Here is a 17,371-nt window from a genome sequence, read left to right as displayed (position 1 = left end):
TCCTTCTTTTTTGCACATCAAGCTACCATGGCATAGGGGAATTTTCATCCAACGAATGTTGGAAGGAATGCTTTTATCATAAGCACATTTCCTCTCCTATATGGCAGAGAGAGTACAGTAGTTATTTTACTATTATTTGCCTAGAAAACAAAGCCAGCTCACCTAGCCGTAGTTTTCAAAAGGTCTGATTGTTTAAGCTGTTCCTGCAGTTAAATTATGCTGCTCCTTGCTACCAGTTGCTGCTAACACAGTCTCTCTTATCAGAAAAGACATCAGAAGCACCTGTGAGCTCAGCAGACCTATCTGAACCCATCTGAACTTGAAGCAAAGACAGTTCAACCAAAGGCTGGATATTTTAGTTTCATTGATACTCTGCAGAAACATCACATCACATCCTGGGGTGGAGTTAGGACTCTTATCAGCCAAGTACATGAAAGCAACAGTTCTCTCCCAGATCTGTAGAAAAGCTTTCTCTCTTGAAGTATCACACTATTGGCAAACCAAACACAGCCAGCTCATTGGCCACATGGAGACCATAAGTCAGTACAAAGAAATTAATAAACATGACCAAGTCTGGCCTTTTTCTGCTTAAAAAGGAAAATGATTTAGTACCTGGGTGAGATAACTCTTCACACTGCTTGGCTGGCACTGTAAACTACTTTCTCCCAGCTTGTTGGGGGCAGAGCATTCACTGCAGCTGAACCTTATTAGTGGCAAATGGAACAACCAGTAGTTGGTGCCTCCTTCCAGGTGCTTTTTAGAGAAATAACATGCAGGTTTGCTTCTTTCCCTTTGTTCCAGGCTGCATGGACACCATACATTTGAAGCACATGGTTTCCCCAATGAATACTGGGAACTGTAGTTGCCCTCTCACAGGGCTCCAGTTTCCAGTACTCTTTGAAAAAAATAGACTGGGGGGGATATGCTTTACACATGCAGGGGATGGTGTGCTACAGTGCAGAAACTTTGGATGTATGAATTACTGTAATTCCAGTTTCAAAAATAGTGAACCAACCCAGAGACAGACATGGGATTCACTCATTAGGTTGAGTTTCTGGTGTGCTTCTGATGCACAATAGTCTGGGTTGCACAACAGCCTGCTTCTATTACATCAAGGGTGAGGTTTGCGGGGAGGGATCATCAACCTTAGGGGGCCATTGGGCACATTTGGAATTTTGAGAGTCACAAAATGGCTGCCAAGGGGCCCAGCAGAACACAAAATGAGTGCCACATTTAAAACAGAGAGAGAGGACCACGAAAGTAGAGTAGGTATGTGTCCCCAATAATTTGCATCAGTCACCACTGCTCTTTCTTCAGAACCGATGGGAAGGGTGGGTGTCTAATCCTGGCATCCAACAAACGTGCTCACCTTTCAAGTGGCAGCATATTCAATGTAGGAGACGCCAAGTCGGAAATAGGAACTGAGCAGGAAGACCAAACTGCCTCCAGCACTTTGTGGATTTTTCAGGAGATATTGACTGAGACATCATAGGAGGTGCATCAAGTGATGCACAGATATTTGAAATGCAGTAGTTGACAACCTCCCGGACCCCTGTCCCTGTTACTGATGAGGTGTTTTGCTACTCCGCGAACCCATGTTATCACTTCGGCATCACATAGGACAAAATACAGACAATATTAGCTTTATTGGCCAGCAACATAAACTGTATTTAAAGCATGGTTATTATATGAGGAAAAACCAAAGAACAAGCACAGGTTTCTGACTGGCAACCCCTGGCCCTCTCTTACAATGGCACAATATAGTTTCCCAGATGAGGGAGGTGGAGCGAAAGCTAGCAATCCACACAAATGCGCTTCAGTAGTCAAATACTGTTTCAAGCAACTGCAATCAGGCCCTTCTGTTTTCTTGCAGGTTGGGGAGTGGGGAGAGAAACACCAGGTAGGTATAAAGAAATAATTTAGCAATTTGATTTGTAATAATTTAGATACTCACCCACCTTTACAGTGAGAATGGCACAAAACCTTTCTCCTGCAAGGACGTTTACCATGTGTGATTATGCTTTACATCTGCTGCCTCCTGAACTGTTCCTGAACCTCCTGAGCAAAGCAGCCAAGAGGACACTCCATTTTTCACTACACCCAAGAGAGGCAATTATGTGACATGGACTTTCTTGGGTGGTGTGTTTATATTAAGTGCTTGCCTATCAGAGCCCACAAAGGGCTGCAGATGGAATTAGCTTTAATCTCTACTTTGGTTGGAGAAAGTCACATATAGCCAGCTAAGGAAAATCCTGGAGCGTAAGACTAGGTTTCCAGTTTGGGCAAAACCTGTATATGCTGGTCTTTGGTGGTGATGGTGGGGGCTTAGATCAACTTTCCACAACCTGGTGCCCTCCAATGTTGTTAGGACTCCCAACTGCTATCGGCCACAGCCTGCAGGGCCATCGGTAAGGTATGATGGAAGCTGGGAGTCCGGCAATGTCAGGAAGGCGCAAGAGGCTGGGGAAAAGCTTCCTTAGGCCAGGTGATTGCTCTTGCCCCCAGCCAGGTGTGTGAAAGGGAACAGAGAAGAATGAGCTGTGGAGGGGCAAAGCAAGAGCTTCAATAGAACCTATAGAATGCCAATACACAAGCGGCCACACCGTTTACTCAAGAGACTTTCAGTGGGATAGGAGAGGGTTATGGCCAGGAATGATGGGAGCTGTAGTCCAACATTTGGAGAGCCCACCTGGTTCCCCATCAGTTACAGGAAGTATATTCTTCAGCATGTTGCTGTTGCCACACTGGACCTATAAATGAGGTGGGGGAAGAGCTGTTCAACGGAAGAGCTCCCTTACTGAAATCAAAATGTGAGGCAGTGGTGAAACAGGTCAATGTAAGAATGGGGAAGGAATACTTGGACACAGGCTATACAAACAGGATCTGGACACGTACTCTACCAAGGATGCTTTTTCTGTTTCTAAAACATTCACCCTTTAGTGCGGGTGAATTCTTGGGGAAACTAGCAAATCCGCTGTTGGAAGCCATTCCTAGAAGAGACTCCTCTACAGCAGAAGAGGCAACTGCTGTGGATACAAAAGATACCAGCTGCTTTCTCTGCTTGCACCAAATAGTTCAATTTGCAATTTTATGCCTTACCTGCCAATTGAAATCATTTTGGTATGAAGCATACTCAGTAAATTAATGAGAGAGGGGAATAGGAGAGCTGAATTCTGGGTTTCCATGCCAGCCAGAGAGTACCTGGCTGGCTAATTGGACTTTGAAGATCAACACAAAAGCAAGTAGAAGTATGTTCTCCCCGGTTAAATGATGTGTCATTCTGGGAGAGGATGCTCATTCCTATGAAAAGGGGAGCTGCACCATTCCAGAGAGTCAGGTTATCTTGACAGCACAGTTGAGGCAGGAAACCAATTCAACAGAAAGCTTAATGTTTGTGTGTCTGTTTGAAAAAGTAGGCCAAGGCTTCTAATTAAGAGAAGAAAAGAACGTCCTCCAACACCTGGCCTGAAAGGCACAAGACTCGTCTCCAGGGGGGCCTCCTGTTGGGGTAGAGGGGAGGCCCTGAGGATGAAGCAGCTGGCTTTGTGGGTAACCTAGTCCATCTATCTCTCAGGCACAACCTCAAGGAGATTGGGAGAAGAGATTACCCAGCACAAGGAGGCACTGCCTTGGATGGGGAAAGAGCCGTCACGTCAGAACTTCCACTGGTCCAGAAAGGCACTTCTGGGTGCAGGAACAGAGGATTCAAACCTCCCCAACCTGTGAATGCCTTATGCATCCTTGTGGGCTAGTTGTCAGCTGATCAGAGAGTCAACGTCTTGGTTAAAAGAGAGCTAAAAGGGAAACAAGGAAAGGTGCTGCCCCCCCTGGCAGCTTTGATGATCTCTCTTTCGGATTGAATGCTGGGGCCTGGGCTTGGAAACATTTCTGGCAGATTAGAATTCTACAACTCCATGACTCTGGACCCCAAAGAAAAAACTGGGTGAGCCCTGGGTCTCCAAGACTGCCATGAGGAGGACAACTGATCTCGATCTCTCTCTCTGGCAGAGGCACTGGGTGATCCAAGAATAAGTTTCCTTAAGCAGCAGAAGTCCTTGCGAGCTTGATTTTTTCTGTGCTGCTGCCTAAAAGGATAGGGTGACGGGATGGAACGTGGTGTAGTCAAGCAGGTGGGGTGGTCTTCCAAGCTTCCCTAGTAAGGCTCAGATTTCAAATTCCTGTACAAACAGCAAGTGAAGAGCATCCCAAATATCTAGAAGGCAAAACAACAAGAATACAAAACACGGGTAAGCAACAGGAGAAGCAATCTATCAAGCCATGTATTTCAGCACCTCTTCATTCTTCTCACATGGAAGAGAATGTTGGTCCCTTGCAGTCATACAGAGTTTTGCCGTCACAAGGGACCGAGCTTCCAATATGGGTACAGAGAAAATATGACCTGAAACCTCAGCAGGTGGACCTTGAAGCCTGGGCAAGCTCAGTAAGTATCTGGCTTTCACACAGAAGGTCCCAGTCTCAGCCTCCAACATTTCCAGGTATAGCTGAAAGAGACCCCTGTCAAAAACCCTGGAAAGCCGCTGCCTCTCAGTTACTGCTCAATGGGCCAAAAGTATGACTTCGTACAAGGTGACTTCCTATGCTCCAGCAGGGCAGCTCAGCTGTAACAGAGATGTGATGCTGCAAGCAAGGGCATTCCTTTGGACAGCTGGCAATAGCTGTTTTCTGTAAGAAGTAAAAGGAAAATCTCGCCCAAGTGAGAAAGAGCCAGTCCTGAGTGAACTGCACTTTACAAAGACAGCTGCAAAAAGCATGAGAGGAAGAGAGAAATGCACTGGTTCGGCATTAAGATTACATTAAGATCACTGCGCATTCCACCGTTGGCCATTAAAAAAAAAGGAAAAGGAAACATTCTCATAATTATTTGAAATGGGAAGGGAAGAGCGAAATTGAGCAATGGATAGTTACTATGTGATTGTCAAAAGTCCCAAGATATCAGAGTCACTGTGGGTTATTCTGGTATCGTTCTGAATTTAAAAGCACTCCCTTCTAATTACACTGCTCAGTGGTGATTGGACAAATCACCACTAGAGGCTGCCTTCTCACTGCTTTACAGAAAAATTTCTGTTTTTCACAACCTTCCCTTCAGTAAAGGGCATGTTGGTGTTTTTTTTACGCAGTCATTTGTATCTAGAGCTGGCAACTTCAAACCTTTAGAAGTGCCTCCATCACTTACTCCATAAACTGTAAGATCTTTTTTTTAAGCACACAGGTTATTAGGGATTTACATGTATATGTTTTTGGAAAATTGCAACTTTAAAATGATTGTGGGGGAGACATTCTCTCAATTTCACAGTGAAATCTAGAATTATGAGCAGATAACTCAGATACATCTAAGAAAACACCACCAAAGCTGGCTTCTACTGTTGCTTCTTAGCAGGGAACCTAAGGGGTGGGGAGGGCCACATTCCATTCAGGGCAACTTTCTGAGGGCCACTTGTCAAGGTCAAAGGTTAATGTCAGAGGCATGTAAACAGTCCTTTGTGTGGTTGCTTGTATTGAGTGGGAATTGTCTCCAGTTAGGGAAGCAATTTGAACACTGAAAGCAAGCCAACCTTTGAGGCCATGAATGAACCACAAATGGCAAGACAGGTAAGTGCAGGTATGCAGGCAACTTGGGGGGAGGGGCTAGTAACTTTCGAGAACTCATTAGCAATGCTAGTTAATATACTTTGCTCAGCCAACACACTGGGTTCAGAAATTCATGATTGCCACAAATCATGGAGATATACAAAATTGCAAAAGAAATAGGCATGAGTGAGAATATTCACACACACACACACACACACACACACACACACACACACACAGTGCAATGTGAGATGCTACTTCAGCTTAAAGTGTGTGTGTCAGGGAAAAAAATCAGAGATGACAGCTACTTCTATGACCAGGAGATTGCTCAAGGCACAGAGATGGAATTTAGAATCACTTCCCACATGCAGAGCAAACCCAACGAAGCCTCCAGAATCCAGTGGTGCTGGACTGCTGCTTAATTCCAGCTGCTTTTACATGGTTACAATTTGCACACAGGATCCTCTGGATTCTGCAAAGCTATTATCTCTAATTTACAGACAATAGCAAAGAGAAATTGACGTCCCTTTTGCCCTAATGCAGTGTTGTTGGCAACCAGAGTGGGCAACAAGCCAATCTAAAGCCAACCACCGGAGCAATTGGCCAACTGCTATGCCACACTCCTGCCTAGCCCCTGCTGGGGAATGGTGCACCTTTCATGATATTCCTGAAACCTTTCTCTTTCTCTTCTGTGGTTGATTACCCATATGTTTTCTGCAGTGCTTTTTGTTTGTTTGTTTGTCCTATAGCAGCTTTCGGATCAGTGGTGAGCTGGATGACAGGTATCCATGGGTCAGACTTTGCTTACAGGTCCCCAGTCACCAATTACTCTCATAACAGTAAACCTGAGACAGGAAGTGTACCATGGTGGCCTCCCAAGCTCTAACCTTGCACAGTTCAGTCTTGCATATTACTAGCCCATACCTGTACAAAAGCAATGCCAATCCCCACTGCTCCAATGATTTTCAGGTGTTCCTGGATGAAGTTTTCCAGTTTAGTGATGCAGCCACCCTAGAGAGAGGGAGATAAAATTGTTGACATAATTTCAAGTTTAAATTGTGTCTTGTGCTGTTTCAAGATATGCATGAGTTACAAAAGTTTTCACACAGCAAATAAATGCAAGAAAATAAAAAAAATGGGCTGGGGCAGATGAACAAATGCTCATCCTTGCAAGGATTTCTTGGCCTAATGCTTCACTTTAACCGTGTTACACATGTGGCCTGAATAGAGGGCTCCTACAAAGTCCAATCAGGACTAGTAGCTTAAATCAGTGGAAAGTCCAATCAGGGAAGCTCAATCGCTGCCGGCCTCCATCTTTAAAAGATTGTCTTTACCTCCTGGGGGCCTGTTTATCTGCCTTGCCAAGTCATTGCAGATAAGAGCAATAACAGGATTAGCTGAAGTGTGAGGCAAGCTTTATTTTTTAAATTGTTTGATCGTTCCACAAATGTATGCCCACTGGGTAGTGGCCTAAGGAAGAAAGCACATGAGTACATGGCTCATGGTTTCAAAGCTCAAGCCAGTAAAGGCAGAGCTGAGGAGATTCAAGTTTAAATCCCTCTTGAGCTATGAAACTCATGGGATGGCTTTGAGTCAGTCACCATTCCTCAGCCTTGCCTACCTCATGGGGTAGCTCTGGGGAGGATAAAAATGGAAAAGAATATCTACAGAACACACTTATAACTACTTTGTACCAATTTAACTTCCATGTCTTTCCCCAAAGAGGTCTAGTTTGGGGAAGATGCTTAAAATCCTTTGTTAAAGAATCTCCTGTCCCTTCCCATACAAATATGGTTCTCAGGATTCCCTAAGGAGAGGGGACGACTGTTTTGAAATGTGTTTAAACTGGTTATGTAGATACTCCCCAAGTTATTCTTTCCACATTTCCTTTCGGCAGCCTGTCATGGGCAGGTCAATCTCAAAAGGCAGACTGGAGGCAAATGCTGCAGAATGTAAATACTTCACTATTCTTTCCAACTCTTTGGAAATATTAATACATTTCTTTATATCCATGTAAATGGCACTTGTGTGTGATTTACATGAGAGGACAGTTCCCTGCCCCAATAGGCCTATGTCAGGGGGCTCTCAGAGGGCCCGCGGGAGGAAAGGGATGCCAGATCGGGTTACAGGGATCCCCGGCCCCTCCTCTCCAGCAGTACCTCTTCCAGCCGAGGTAGCAGTGAGTCATCCAATGAGGTGGAAGGGGAGGCGGTCAGCCAGGAGGGAAGAGGGGTCAGCAATGCTAGCAAGGAGCCCTGGCACCACCTCAGGGAAGAGGGCTCAGAGAGGGAGACACAACTGCCATCGCCCCAGTTGCGCAGAGGTGTCAAACGCAAAGAGGGGAGGCGACGCCTGGGAGTGCCCAAGTTCTTATGTTGGGGTAAGAACCGGAAGGGGGCACTCCCGGATTCTGCAAGTGACTGAGATGGACGTGTTTTAATAGCTCTGCACTGTAAATAGTCTGCACAATAAAACTGTTAAAAGACAGTTTGGAGGCTGCCGTTGTTACTCGTGAGCAACCACCACACGGTCCTGACAGCCTACAATATAGAAACAAGACAATGTGAGACAAGAGACGAATGAGGAGGAGATGGAGGCCAAGGCAAGCTGGGGAAGGAAATACAAAATGGTGGAATCTCCTTTCAAAGGAGTATATTTTCCTCACCAAAAGTATGTCCTATTGCACTTTGGGGGGAAACTGGGGGATGGGCAGCAAGAATCACCTGGGCTCAGCACTCAGCAATCATGCTCTGAGGCACAGGGCTTAGTCTGTCTCTGCCTGACTAAAACAAGCTTAGTTGCAGAAGTTATTCATGCTCCTCATATCATTTAATCCCCCTCTGAATCCTGTTGAAAAATGATTGCTTCATTGCCGTCACTCTTTGGCAGAACACTCTGTAGACTGAAATGTCAACTGACAGTTGGAAAATTGGAATTCCATGGTTTAAAAAAACTTCCCAATGTATTTTTGAGTTTAAGGGGACAAACTTTTTTTAAAAAAATACAGTTTAGGTTGCCAAGTCTGAATCTTTGTCCCTTTTTACTGAAAATGGTAAAACAAAACAAAAACAAGAATGCCACAAGATGGTGGCAAAGTGTCTCTGCCTCACCTACCCATGTGTTGGAACAGCACTACTGAGGAATATAAATATCTATTTGTGTGTGTTTTGTGACCGCTCTAGAAGAAAATCATCAGGCAATGTAGCAGAACATATTGAGAGGCTGACTCTGGATGCAACTCTTGTTGATAAAAGTAGTCTCAGAGCCATTTGGCATCCACTTAACTTGCAGATAAGAGGGAGGCGGCTCAGGTCTGATTTCTTACCTCTTTGTAGATATTCGAAGGATGATCTCTTTGGCCACATTTATCTGTCACTGTCTTGCAGCAACTGTCTGGGAACTTCCGGTTTAATGCATCAGGAGATTTGATCCATTCGCTGTCACTCCAGTCTGAAGCGTTATGGCTGCCACAGCACTTAAACTGAACACACACAAACAGAAAAGCAAAGTTTGCAGGGCATATTGCCAAAAGACGTTGCAACACTCAAGTTGTCTATGGTATCATGTCTGTGAATGCCTGTACCTCTGGCTTGCACAACTGCAGGAGCAAACAACCCACCAGTCATACAACAGAAGAGCTATTGAGCTTTTGCAGAGCTAGAGGGCCGTGCACATTTCTTCCCCAGAGCAACACCAAGCTGGGTTTAGCTGGCATTTCTGTAAGAGAGTATAACCATGACTGCTGACTGGTTTCTTTTAAAGAAAGTGTTCCTTAAATATAAAGCCTTGAACATCGATATACACGGTGATGTCACTGCTACTTACTATACATATATGGGATGTGTGTAAGCCAGCCTATAAACATCCTACTGCTCCTTTGACAGTCAATGAAGAGGCTACTCTGGTTGTTCTCGCTGTATCAAGCTACATTCTCTGCAAGCAGATCAAATATTCGGCATGGTGTAGAAGAGACATAGCTAGAGTGAACTCATTCCTGGCAGGCATGCTGTACACTCACATGCTTCCTATCCATTACAGTCCAAGTGTGTCTCCTCCCTTCCTTGCATTTTCCCGTCTTATGTCATGTCTGCAGAGAAACACCCTAGGCATGCAGCCAGAAGCTCTGCATGTATAAGCCTGCCATACGTCCAGATTTTCCTGGACATTACTGGGATTTCAAAGGGGGGATTTCCAAAAGAAGGCGCTTTGTCCTGGATCTTAGGCAAGTAAAAAAACAAGAACCAAAACCCTCAACAATTTTGCTGGTGTCCTGGTTTTTACTTTTTGAAATATGGCTAACAGATTGAGGTTGAATCCTGACAAGACAGAAGTACTGTTCTTGGGGGGGAAGGCAGGTGTGGGGGACGCCCTGGCACTGAATGGGGTAACTGTGCCCCTGAAGGACCAAGTACGCAGCCTGGGAGTCATTTTGGATTCACAGCTGTCCATGGAGGCGCAGGTCAATTCTGTGTCCAGGGCAGCTGTTTACCAGCTCCATCTGGTTCACAGGTTGAGACCCTACCTGCCCGTGGACTGTCTCGCCAGTGGTGCATGCTCCGGTTATCTCCCGCTTGGACTACTGCAATGTGCTCTACGTGAGGCTACCTTTGAAGGTGACTCAGAAACTAAACTAATCCAGAATGTGACATTAAAAAATTCCTTCAGTAGCACCTTAAAGACCAACTAAGTTTATATTTTGGTATGAGCTTTCATGTGCATGCACACTTCTTCAGATACACTGAAGAAGAAGAATGTGACAGCTAGACTTGTGACTGGGAGTTGCCGCCTGAAGGATCTTCACTGGCTCCCAGTACGTTTCCGAGCACAATTCAAAGTGTTTGTGCTGAACTTTAAAGCCATAAACAGCCTCGGCCCAGTATACCTGAAGGAGTGTCTCCACCCCGATCGCTCAGTCCAGACACTGAGGTCCTCCTCCGAGGGTCTTCTGCTGGTTCCCTCATTGCAAGAAGTGAAGTTACAGGGAACCAGGCAGAGGGCCTTCTCAGCAGTGGCACCCTCCCTGTGGAACGCCCTCCCTTCAGATGTCAAGAAAATAAACAACTTTATGACTTTTAGAAGACATCTGAAGGCAGCCCTGTTTAGGGAAGTTTTTAAGGATTGATGTTTTTATTATGGTTTTAGATATGTTGTAAGCTGCCCAGAGTGGCTGGGGAAACTCAGTCAGATGGGCGGGGTATAAATAATCAAATTATTATCATTATTCCTCTGAACTGAGTTGGATATATTTTTGAGTAAACATGTACAAGTCTGGTTATGAGTGCAGGGGTGGGGGAATAGTCTTCCATAGAGCTAAGTTTTTGCACAGCTGACTTTCTCCTTCCCCTGTACACAGGGGCACATTTTATGATTTTCACACTACCCACTTGGTTGCTCCACAGGATGTGCATGGGGTGTACATTTTTTGGACCCACTCTATTCTTTTTTCCCCTTGTGACTATGGTTTGTTTTAGACTGTTTTGATATTTTAAACTGACGCAGGTGGCACTGTGGGTTAAACCACAGAGCCTAGGGCTTGCCAATCGGAAGGTCGGCAGTTTGAATCCCCACAACGGGGTGAGCTCCTGTTGCTCGGTCCCAGCTCCTGCCAACCTAGCAGTTTGAAAGCACATCAAAGTGCAAGTAGATAAATAGGAACCGCTCCGGCGGGAAGGTAAACGGTGCTTCCGTGCACTGCTCTGGTTTGCCAGAAGTGACTTAGTCATGCTGGCCACATGACCTGGAAGCTGTACACCGGCTCCCTCAGCCAGTAAAGTAAGATGAGCGCCGCAACCCCAGAGTTGTCCGCAACTGGACCTAACGGTCAGGGGTCCCTTTACCTTTACTAGTACAACCTAGGACCTTATGATGAAGGGTGAGTAATAAGCTGAATTAACAACAACAAGAACAACAACAACAGCAGCAACAACAACAAGAAGCAGCTTTCAAGCATCAGGTAATGCTGAATAGTTTTATGATTCTGATGCATATTTTTAAAGTTAGAATACCAACCAACTCTATGGCTCAAGGCAGTATACACAAAGCTGTCTAGAATATCAACATTAAAAAAAGCCACATAAGTATAAAAATAGTGCTGTGGTAAAGTGGTTTTACTAACTAAAAAGTAGGAATAGTAAGAACCAATCATTCCCCTGTCACTAGCCAAGGTTTCACCTTCTTTCTGAACTGCGGCAAGTCTCAAATAACTTTCTGTAACCTTGGAGCTACGCAGCTGAGTGCACTTCCTCTCCTGTGTGAATTACAGCCTAAAACAATGAGATACCTGTCCAAGTTTTCCAAACTGAAAAATCTAGGTGTGTCAGACAACACAAGTGCTCCCTAATGGAATGACCTAAAATAGGGCTTCTCTGCTTAATGGAAGATAAAATCCCTGCCTTTTCTCTGTGCTCTGTTGTAAACTGGATTTCCCATCATGCACCTCTGTTACTAGAGATTACTGGCTCCGAGAAAAAGATGTGACAAAGAAGTAGCGGGGGCTTCATCACCTTCCGCATTCAGAAAAGCTGCCATATTTGCTCCAAATGAAGATGTGTCTGCGCTCTCACTTTTCTCTTGCAATGGCATGTGAAGGAAAAGTGGATTGGTGCTTTGGAGACACAACCACTAAATATGGCCACCTGTTTATTTTAACCAGCTGCACTTGTGATTCTCTTTTGGGACTTCTTGTGCCAGGAATGAAGCCAAGAGGCAGCAATGTGCTAATAATACATGTGCCCTGTACAGCACCTCTTGACCAAGGAGGTTAACCAAAGTAGAAGGCATGGGAAAGTAATCTGTACAAAGTAGGAGGCGTGGGGGAAATTATCTATATTTGGAAAGCCTAGTCAGGGTATCCAAGGGACTGCTCTGTGTGGTCAAGTATTCTGCAAATATTCAGACAATCTGTACCTCTCAAACCCTAGATCTCTTAAGGCTGGCTCATCGTTATTTATTCATGTCATAAAATTTATACACTGCTTGACTGTAAAAAGCAAACAAACCTCAAAGCTGTTTACAAAAAGAGAGATAAAACAGTAATTTGATAATTTCATGTGCTACTCAAGAAAATGGAAGTCTGCAGCTCCCCCTCTCCAGTTGTGCATCAAACAATCCAGAGGAGCAGAGGCCTATATGTATATATTTCTATGCAATTAGACTCTCATTTTGCAACACAGATGGCATATGCCACAAAAAAGGGAGATGGGAAGAAGGCCTGTTGTGCATGAATGTATGTGCAAGACCTCAATTCGCATAATAAAATGGTCCATGTGCATAGGAGGGGTGCATGAGAATGAAGCTCATTCCCACCATGTTTAATCTACAGGCCAGAGCACAGCACAGCTGGATGCTTGCAACCCCCATTCCAAAGCACAAAGGATCTTCTTGCAACAGCAGCATGCAGGTCCAAATTGCAACTGTGTATACCAGCTTCTGCCCAGCTGGTGCTCTCCAGATATTTTGGACTACAGCTCCCATCAGCCTCAGCCAGCAGGGCAAGCTGAGGCTGATGGGCATTGTAGGCCAAAATATCTGGATGGTACCAGCTGGGCAGAGGCTAGTTCACAAAAATGAGGGCCCAGAAGATACATGTCATAGATGCCGTTGTGCATTTTAACAATAAAACAATGAACAGAGTGGCGATTAAATGACTACTGCAATCGACACAAGATAATATCACCAAGGCAACAATCTGTAAACAAACAAGAAACGTCCATAAAAAAGTAGTTTCTTTCCCAAATAGGTTTCATCTTATACAACTGCAAATGTAGTAAATAAAGAGTTCACTTGTGATATACCAGTGGTTCAGTGCTTGGACATCAATCAGACGATTCATTGCTAAAGAGCTTAGTCATTGAGTTTTGTGGTAAATAATATACAAGAGAAGACAGGATGTAAACGACTTAAAGCAAGGGTATATCTGTCCCCATCTGCATGTTTCCTTTGGGAGGAGCATAGAAATAGGACGATGTCCTTCTGTTTGTCAAACCTCCTACAGTTTAGCAACAAAGCATCTGATTACCAGAACAATGTCCAAGCACTGAACCACTGGAATATCACAAGTGGACTCTTTATTACCGAGTTTGCATTTGTTCAAGATAAAATCTATTTTGGAAAGAGAAGAAATGAGCACTGAACCTCCTATATATTACAAGTGAACTCTTTATTTACTTCATTTGCAATTGTTTAAGATAAAACCTATTTGGGAAAGAAACTACTTTTGCCATTTTTATGGATGTTTCTTGTTTGTTTACGGAGAGTTGCCTTGGTGTTGTTATTATCTTGTATCAATTGTTGTGCATTTTAGGCAAGTGGAGAAACCATTCCAAATATCTGGCGGAATATTTCCTTCCATAGTCGAAAGATATAGAACCTTATCACCCTATTTAAATCCATTTCCTAAGCCTACCTCCTGCTGCAGTTTGTCCACCGCACTAGTCACAGACACTTCTTCCGGCTTCATGTACTTCTGGGTCATTGTCTCCTTCAGATTTTGCTTTAGCTCCGTATTCAGCTGCATGGGGCAGGGGAAAGGTAGTGGGGATGGAAAGAAAATATGAATAACATCCTTCTTCAACATAGCTCCCTGTATGACAACCAACACAAAACTGCACTACAAGATAAATAAGTTTGGGAAACGAAGCCGAGATGGAGAGTTGCAGTGTTACGCAAGTGGGCTGCTCAAGAGCAGGGATAGGAAGCCTGTGGCTCACCAGATGTAGCAGGACTAGAACTCACAACTTCCCTGGCCACTGGCCATATAGGCCAGGATTAATGGAAGGTCACATACCTGCTCTAGAGAATCCCCAATCTCTAAATAAACACAGGCAGATGCAACAAGCCTTTCTTCCCTTTTGCCTAGGTAGATCAGAATCTGCTGGTGAGATCTGAGTGATCTGCCACAGATCAGCAAGAATTCTGACTCCCAATCCTTTAACAATAGGAATGACACACTCCCATCATCCCCTCTAAATTAGGCTGCTGAGATGAAGAAAGCTGCAGGAGGGGAACCAGCAGTTGATTTGTGTCCAACAGGACTGTGAGCTTAGTTCTGCTACTGAAAACAATTCCCAAGGTGAAAGTGTTCCAACAACATGTTCTACCAGAATCACACTGCCACTATCTTGCTCCAGTTGGTGGACCTTGGGTGTCTTCAAAAAAGCCAAATACACATCCCACAATCCTGAAGTCTGGCCACCTCTAGCCTAAGCTTATTTTCTAATATTTTCTGTAAAATAAACAGGCATCCCACTTCAGTTGAATTCTAGCTTTTTTTATGGCCTTGGGCAGGCATCCCCAAACTTCGGCCCTCCAGATGTTTTGGACTACAATTCCCATCTTCCCTGACCACTGGTCCTGTTAGCTAGGGATCATGGGAGTTGTAGGCCAAAACATCTAGAGGGCCGCAGTTTGGGGATGCCTGGCCTTGGGGCTCCATTGGCTTGGGCCCAAGCACCTGGGCTTGACTGGATTCATGGGACAGGCTATCAGCAACCCTAGTGCTTTTGAAAGTAGAGCTCTGCAGTTTGTCACCATGAGCTACATTTTCTCTCATGCATACACTTCACCGCTGGTGAATGAGATGGAAAGCTCCATCAAACTCTTACTACAATCTACATAGAAACAACAGTCTTATACTATGGGCTTGTTTTTAACCCTGATTGGCTACATATCTGTAGGATCTTGAGCAGAGATCTCTCTCAGCCCAACCCATGGAGATCTTTTAACTGCAAATGTTAGGAACTCAACGCAGAAACCTTCCAGCATCTAAAGAAAATGGTCTACCACAGAAGCACTTGGGGAGGGGAGCAGATGCCCCAGGAAACAAAGCAAGGGTTTTTGCATCAAAATACAGCAGTGATACATCCTTAAATTCCACTTGTACAAGAAGGTAAACATATCAAAGGCGTGACTAAAGCAGGCATCCCCAAACTTCAGCCCTCCAGATGTTTTGGACTACAATTCCCATCATCCCTGACCACTGGTCCTGTTAGCTAGGGATCATGGAAGTTGTAGGCCAAAACATCTGGAGGGCCGCAGTTTGGGGGTGCCTGGACTAGAGCATCATTTGTTTGCCAGACAAGTGCTTTGATTTGAACCCAAATGATGTGAGGCTTTAGAGATGAATAATTCCCACAAATACAAGGGGGAAAGGTTTGCTGGCACCAAAAGCAAAATTAAAGAGAGAGACTCAATTAGCAGATGCCTTTCAGGAAAAACAAAATAAATTACCTGTGAGCTCATAGGAAAGAACTGCAGCGTGGAACAAAGGCAGCAAAAGCAAATACACACAGTTTTATAAGCATATTGAGGGAAAGGGAAGCAAGGAGGGGAAAACAAGAGGAAGAATCACAAAGGACAAAGTGCATTCAACCCTAGATATAAGGGGAAAGGGAGCATGCAAGGAAGGAGAAGGAGAAGAAAAAGAGGCTTGCAAAACAAGTAGGATCCACACAAAACTGGTGTCCCTCCCAAAATTACAAATCCCAGCATGCCATGCTCACTTGCTTGCATTATCAAAGCCAATCCCATGCATTCCTGAAACAGCATTTTAAATTAGCTCATCCTTCCTGGGAAGCTGATTGGATAAGCATCCTAAGAGCTAATGTGGTGTAGTGGTTAAGCGCGGTAGACTCGTAATCTGTGAACCGGGTTCGCATCCCCGCTCCTCCACATGCAGCTGCTGGGTGACCTTTGGCTAGTCACACTTCTCTGAAGCATAGCTGCCAAGTCTCCCGTATTCCCCGGGAAACCCCCGTTTTTCCAGCCGTTTCCCGCTGCCAGCTCGGATTTTTAAAAACCCCGTAAATCCCCCGGATTCTTACCGGCCTGGGGAGGCTCCTTCTGCGCATGCCTGGAGTCTCTGGACATGCGCAGAAGCGATTTCTGGTTCTGCGGCCATTTTGGAAATGGACAGAGCATGCGTAGAAGCGACTTCCGGCGCTGCTCTGCCCAGTTCCAAAATGGCTGCAGCGCGACTTCCGGTGCCGCGCTGCTGCCGATCCCGGATTTTTCAATCTGGGAGTTGGCACCTATGCTCTGAAGTCTCTCAGCCGCACTCACCTCACAGAGTGTTTGTTGTGGGGGAGGAAGGAAAAGGATATTGTTAGCCGCTTTGAGACTCCTTAGGGTAGTGATAAAGCGGGGTATCAAATCCAAACTCTTCTTCTTCTTCTTCTAATGATTCCTCAGATAGCTTTTGAAAAAGAAAGCTTCCTCTCTCTGAAAAAATGTTTGGTCTGTTCTATGCTGGATGATTTCTGTCTATATGAAGTTATGATTGCTTAGGAATTGTTCAAGGCAGTCTATTAAAACAATATCCATGCAAACCTGGATATAGGAGTTAGCTTCTTTTTGCCTTACCCATTAAATAAATAAGATGCAACAACATCCCTGCAAGGGTGTCTTCTCAGAGGCTATGGGGGGGGGGAACAGACTATAAAAAACCCCACCTAGAACAGTCACACCCACCCACCTGGTGCCCTCCAGATGTTCTGGACTACAACTTCCATCCTTGATAACCTCTGGCCATGGTGGCTGGGGCTGACTGGAGCTGTAGTTCAGCAAGATCTGGAGAGCACCAGGTTGGGAATGGCTGATCTATGCAAAGCTGGTGGCAGCTTATGAAAGCATGTGATGTAGCCCAGGAGATCAAGCTTTGTCGAAATGCACACATCCGTTTTATAAAAGGATGTGTGTGAAGACCTGAGTTATGGTGTTCTGTCACACACTTATCTTCCCATTGCCTTTGGGCCACCAGAATGCTGACATCAGAATCGTTTAAACA

General features: G+C 44.9%; 1 protein-coding gene across 5 annotated transcripts in view; it reads right to left on the bottom strand.

Annotated features, from left to right (window-relative positions):
• Positions 1-1,627: 1,627 nt before the first annotated feature.
• CD151 (CD151 molecule (Raph blood group)) overlaps positions 1,628-17,371 on the bottom strand; it is a 45,522-nt gene continuing 29,778 nt past the window's right edge. For all 5 annotated transcript variants that reach the window (XM_088665985.1, XM_035121968.3, XM_088665993.1 and 2 more), the window contains 4 exons: positions 13,994-14,098; positions 8,915-9,070; positions 6,514-6,600; positions 1,628-4,213 (listed from right to left, as the gene is read on the bottom strand). In XM_088665985.1, the coding sequence (XP_088522111.1) occupies positions 4,154-4,213; positions 6,514-6,600; positions 8,915-9,070; positions 13,994-14,098 (408 nt within the window). In that variant the 3' untranslated portion in view covers positions 1,628-4,153. The remainder of the gene's footprint in view (positions 4,214-6,513; positions 6,601-8,914; positions 9,071-13,993; positions 14,099-17,371) is intronic.

The sequence above is a fragment of the Zootoca vivipara genome, chromosome 1, assembly GCF_965207765.1.
Source record: "Zootoca vivipara chromosome 1, rZooViv2.hap1.1, whole genome shotgun sequence".
Lineage (NCBI taxonomy): Eukaryota > Metazoa > Chordata > Lepidosauria > Squamata > Lacertidae > Zootoca > Zootoca vivipara.
Note: the sequence above shows the minus strand (reverse complement) of the source record. Positions and strands in the feature narration are given on the sequence as shown.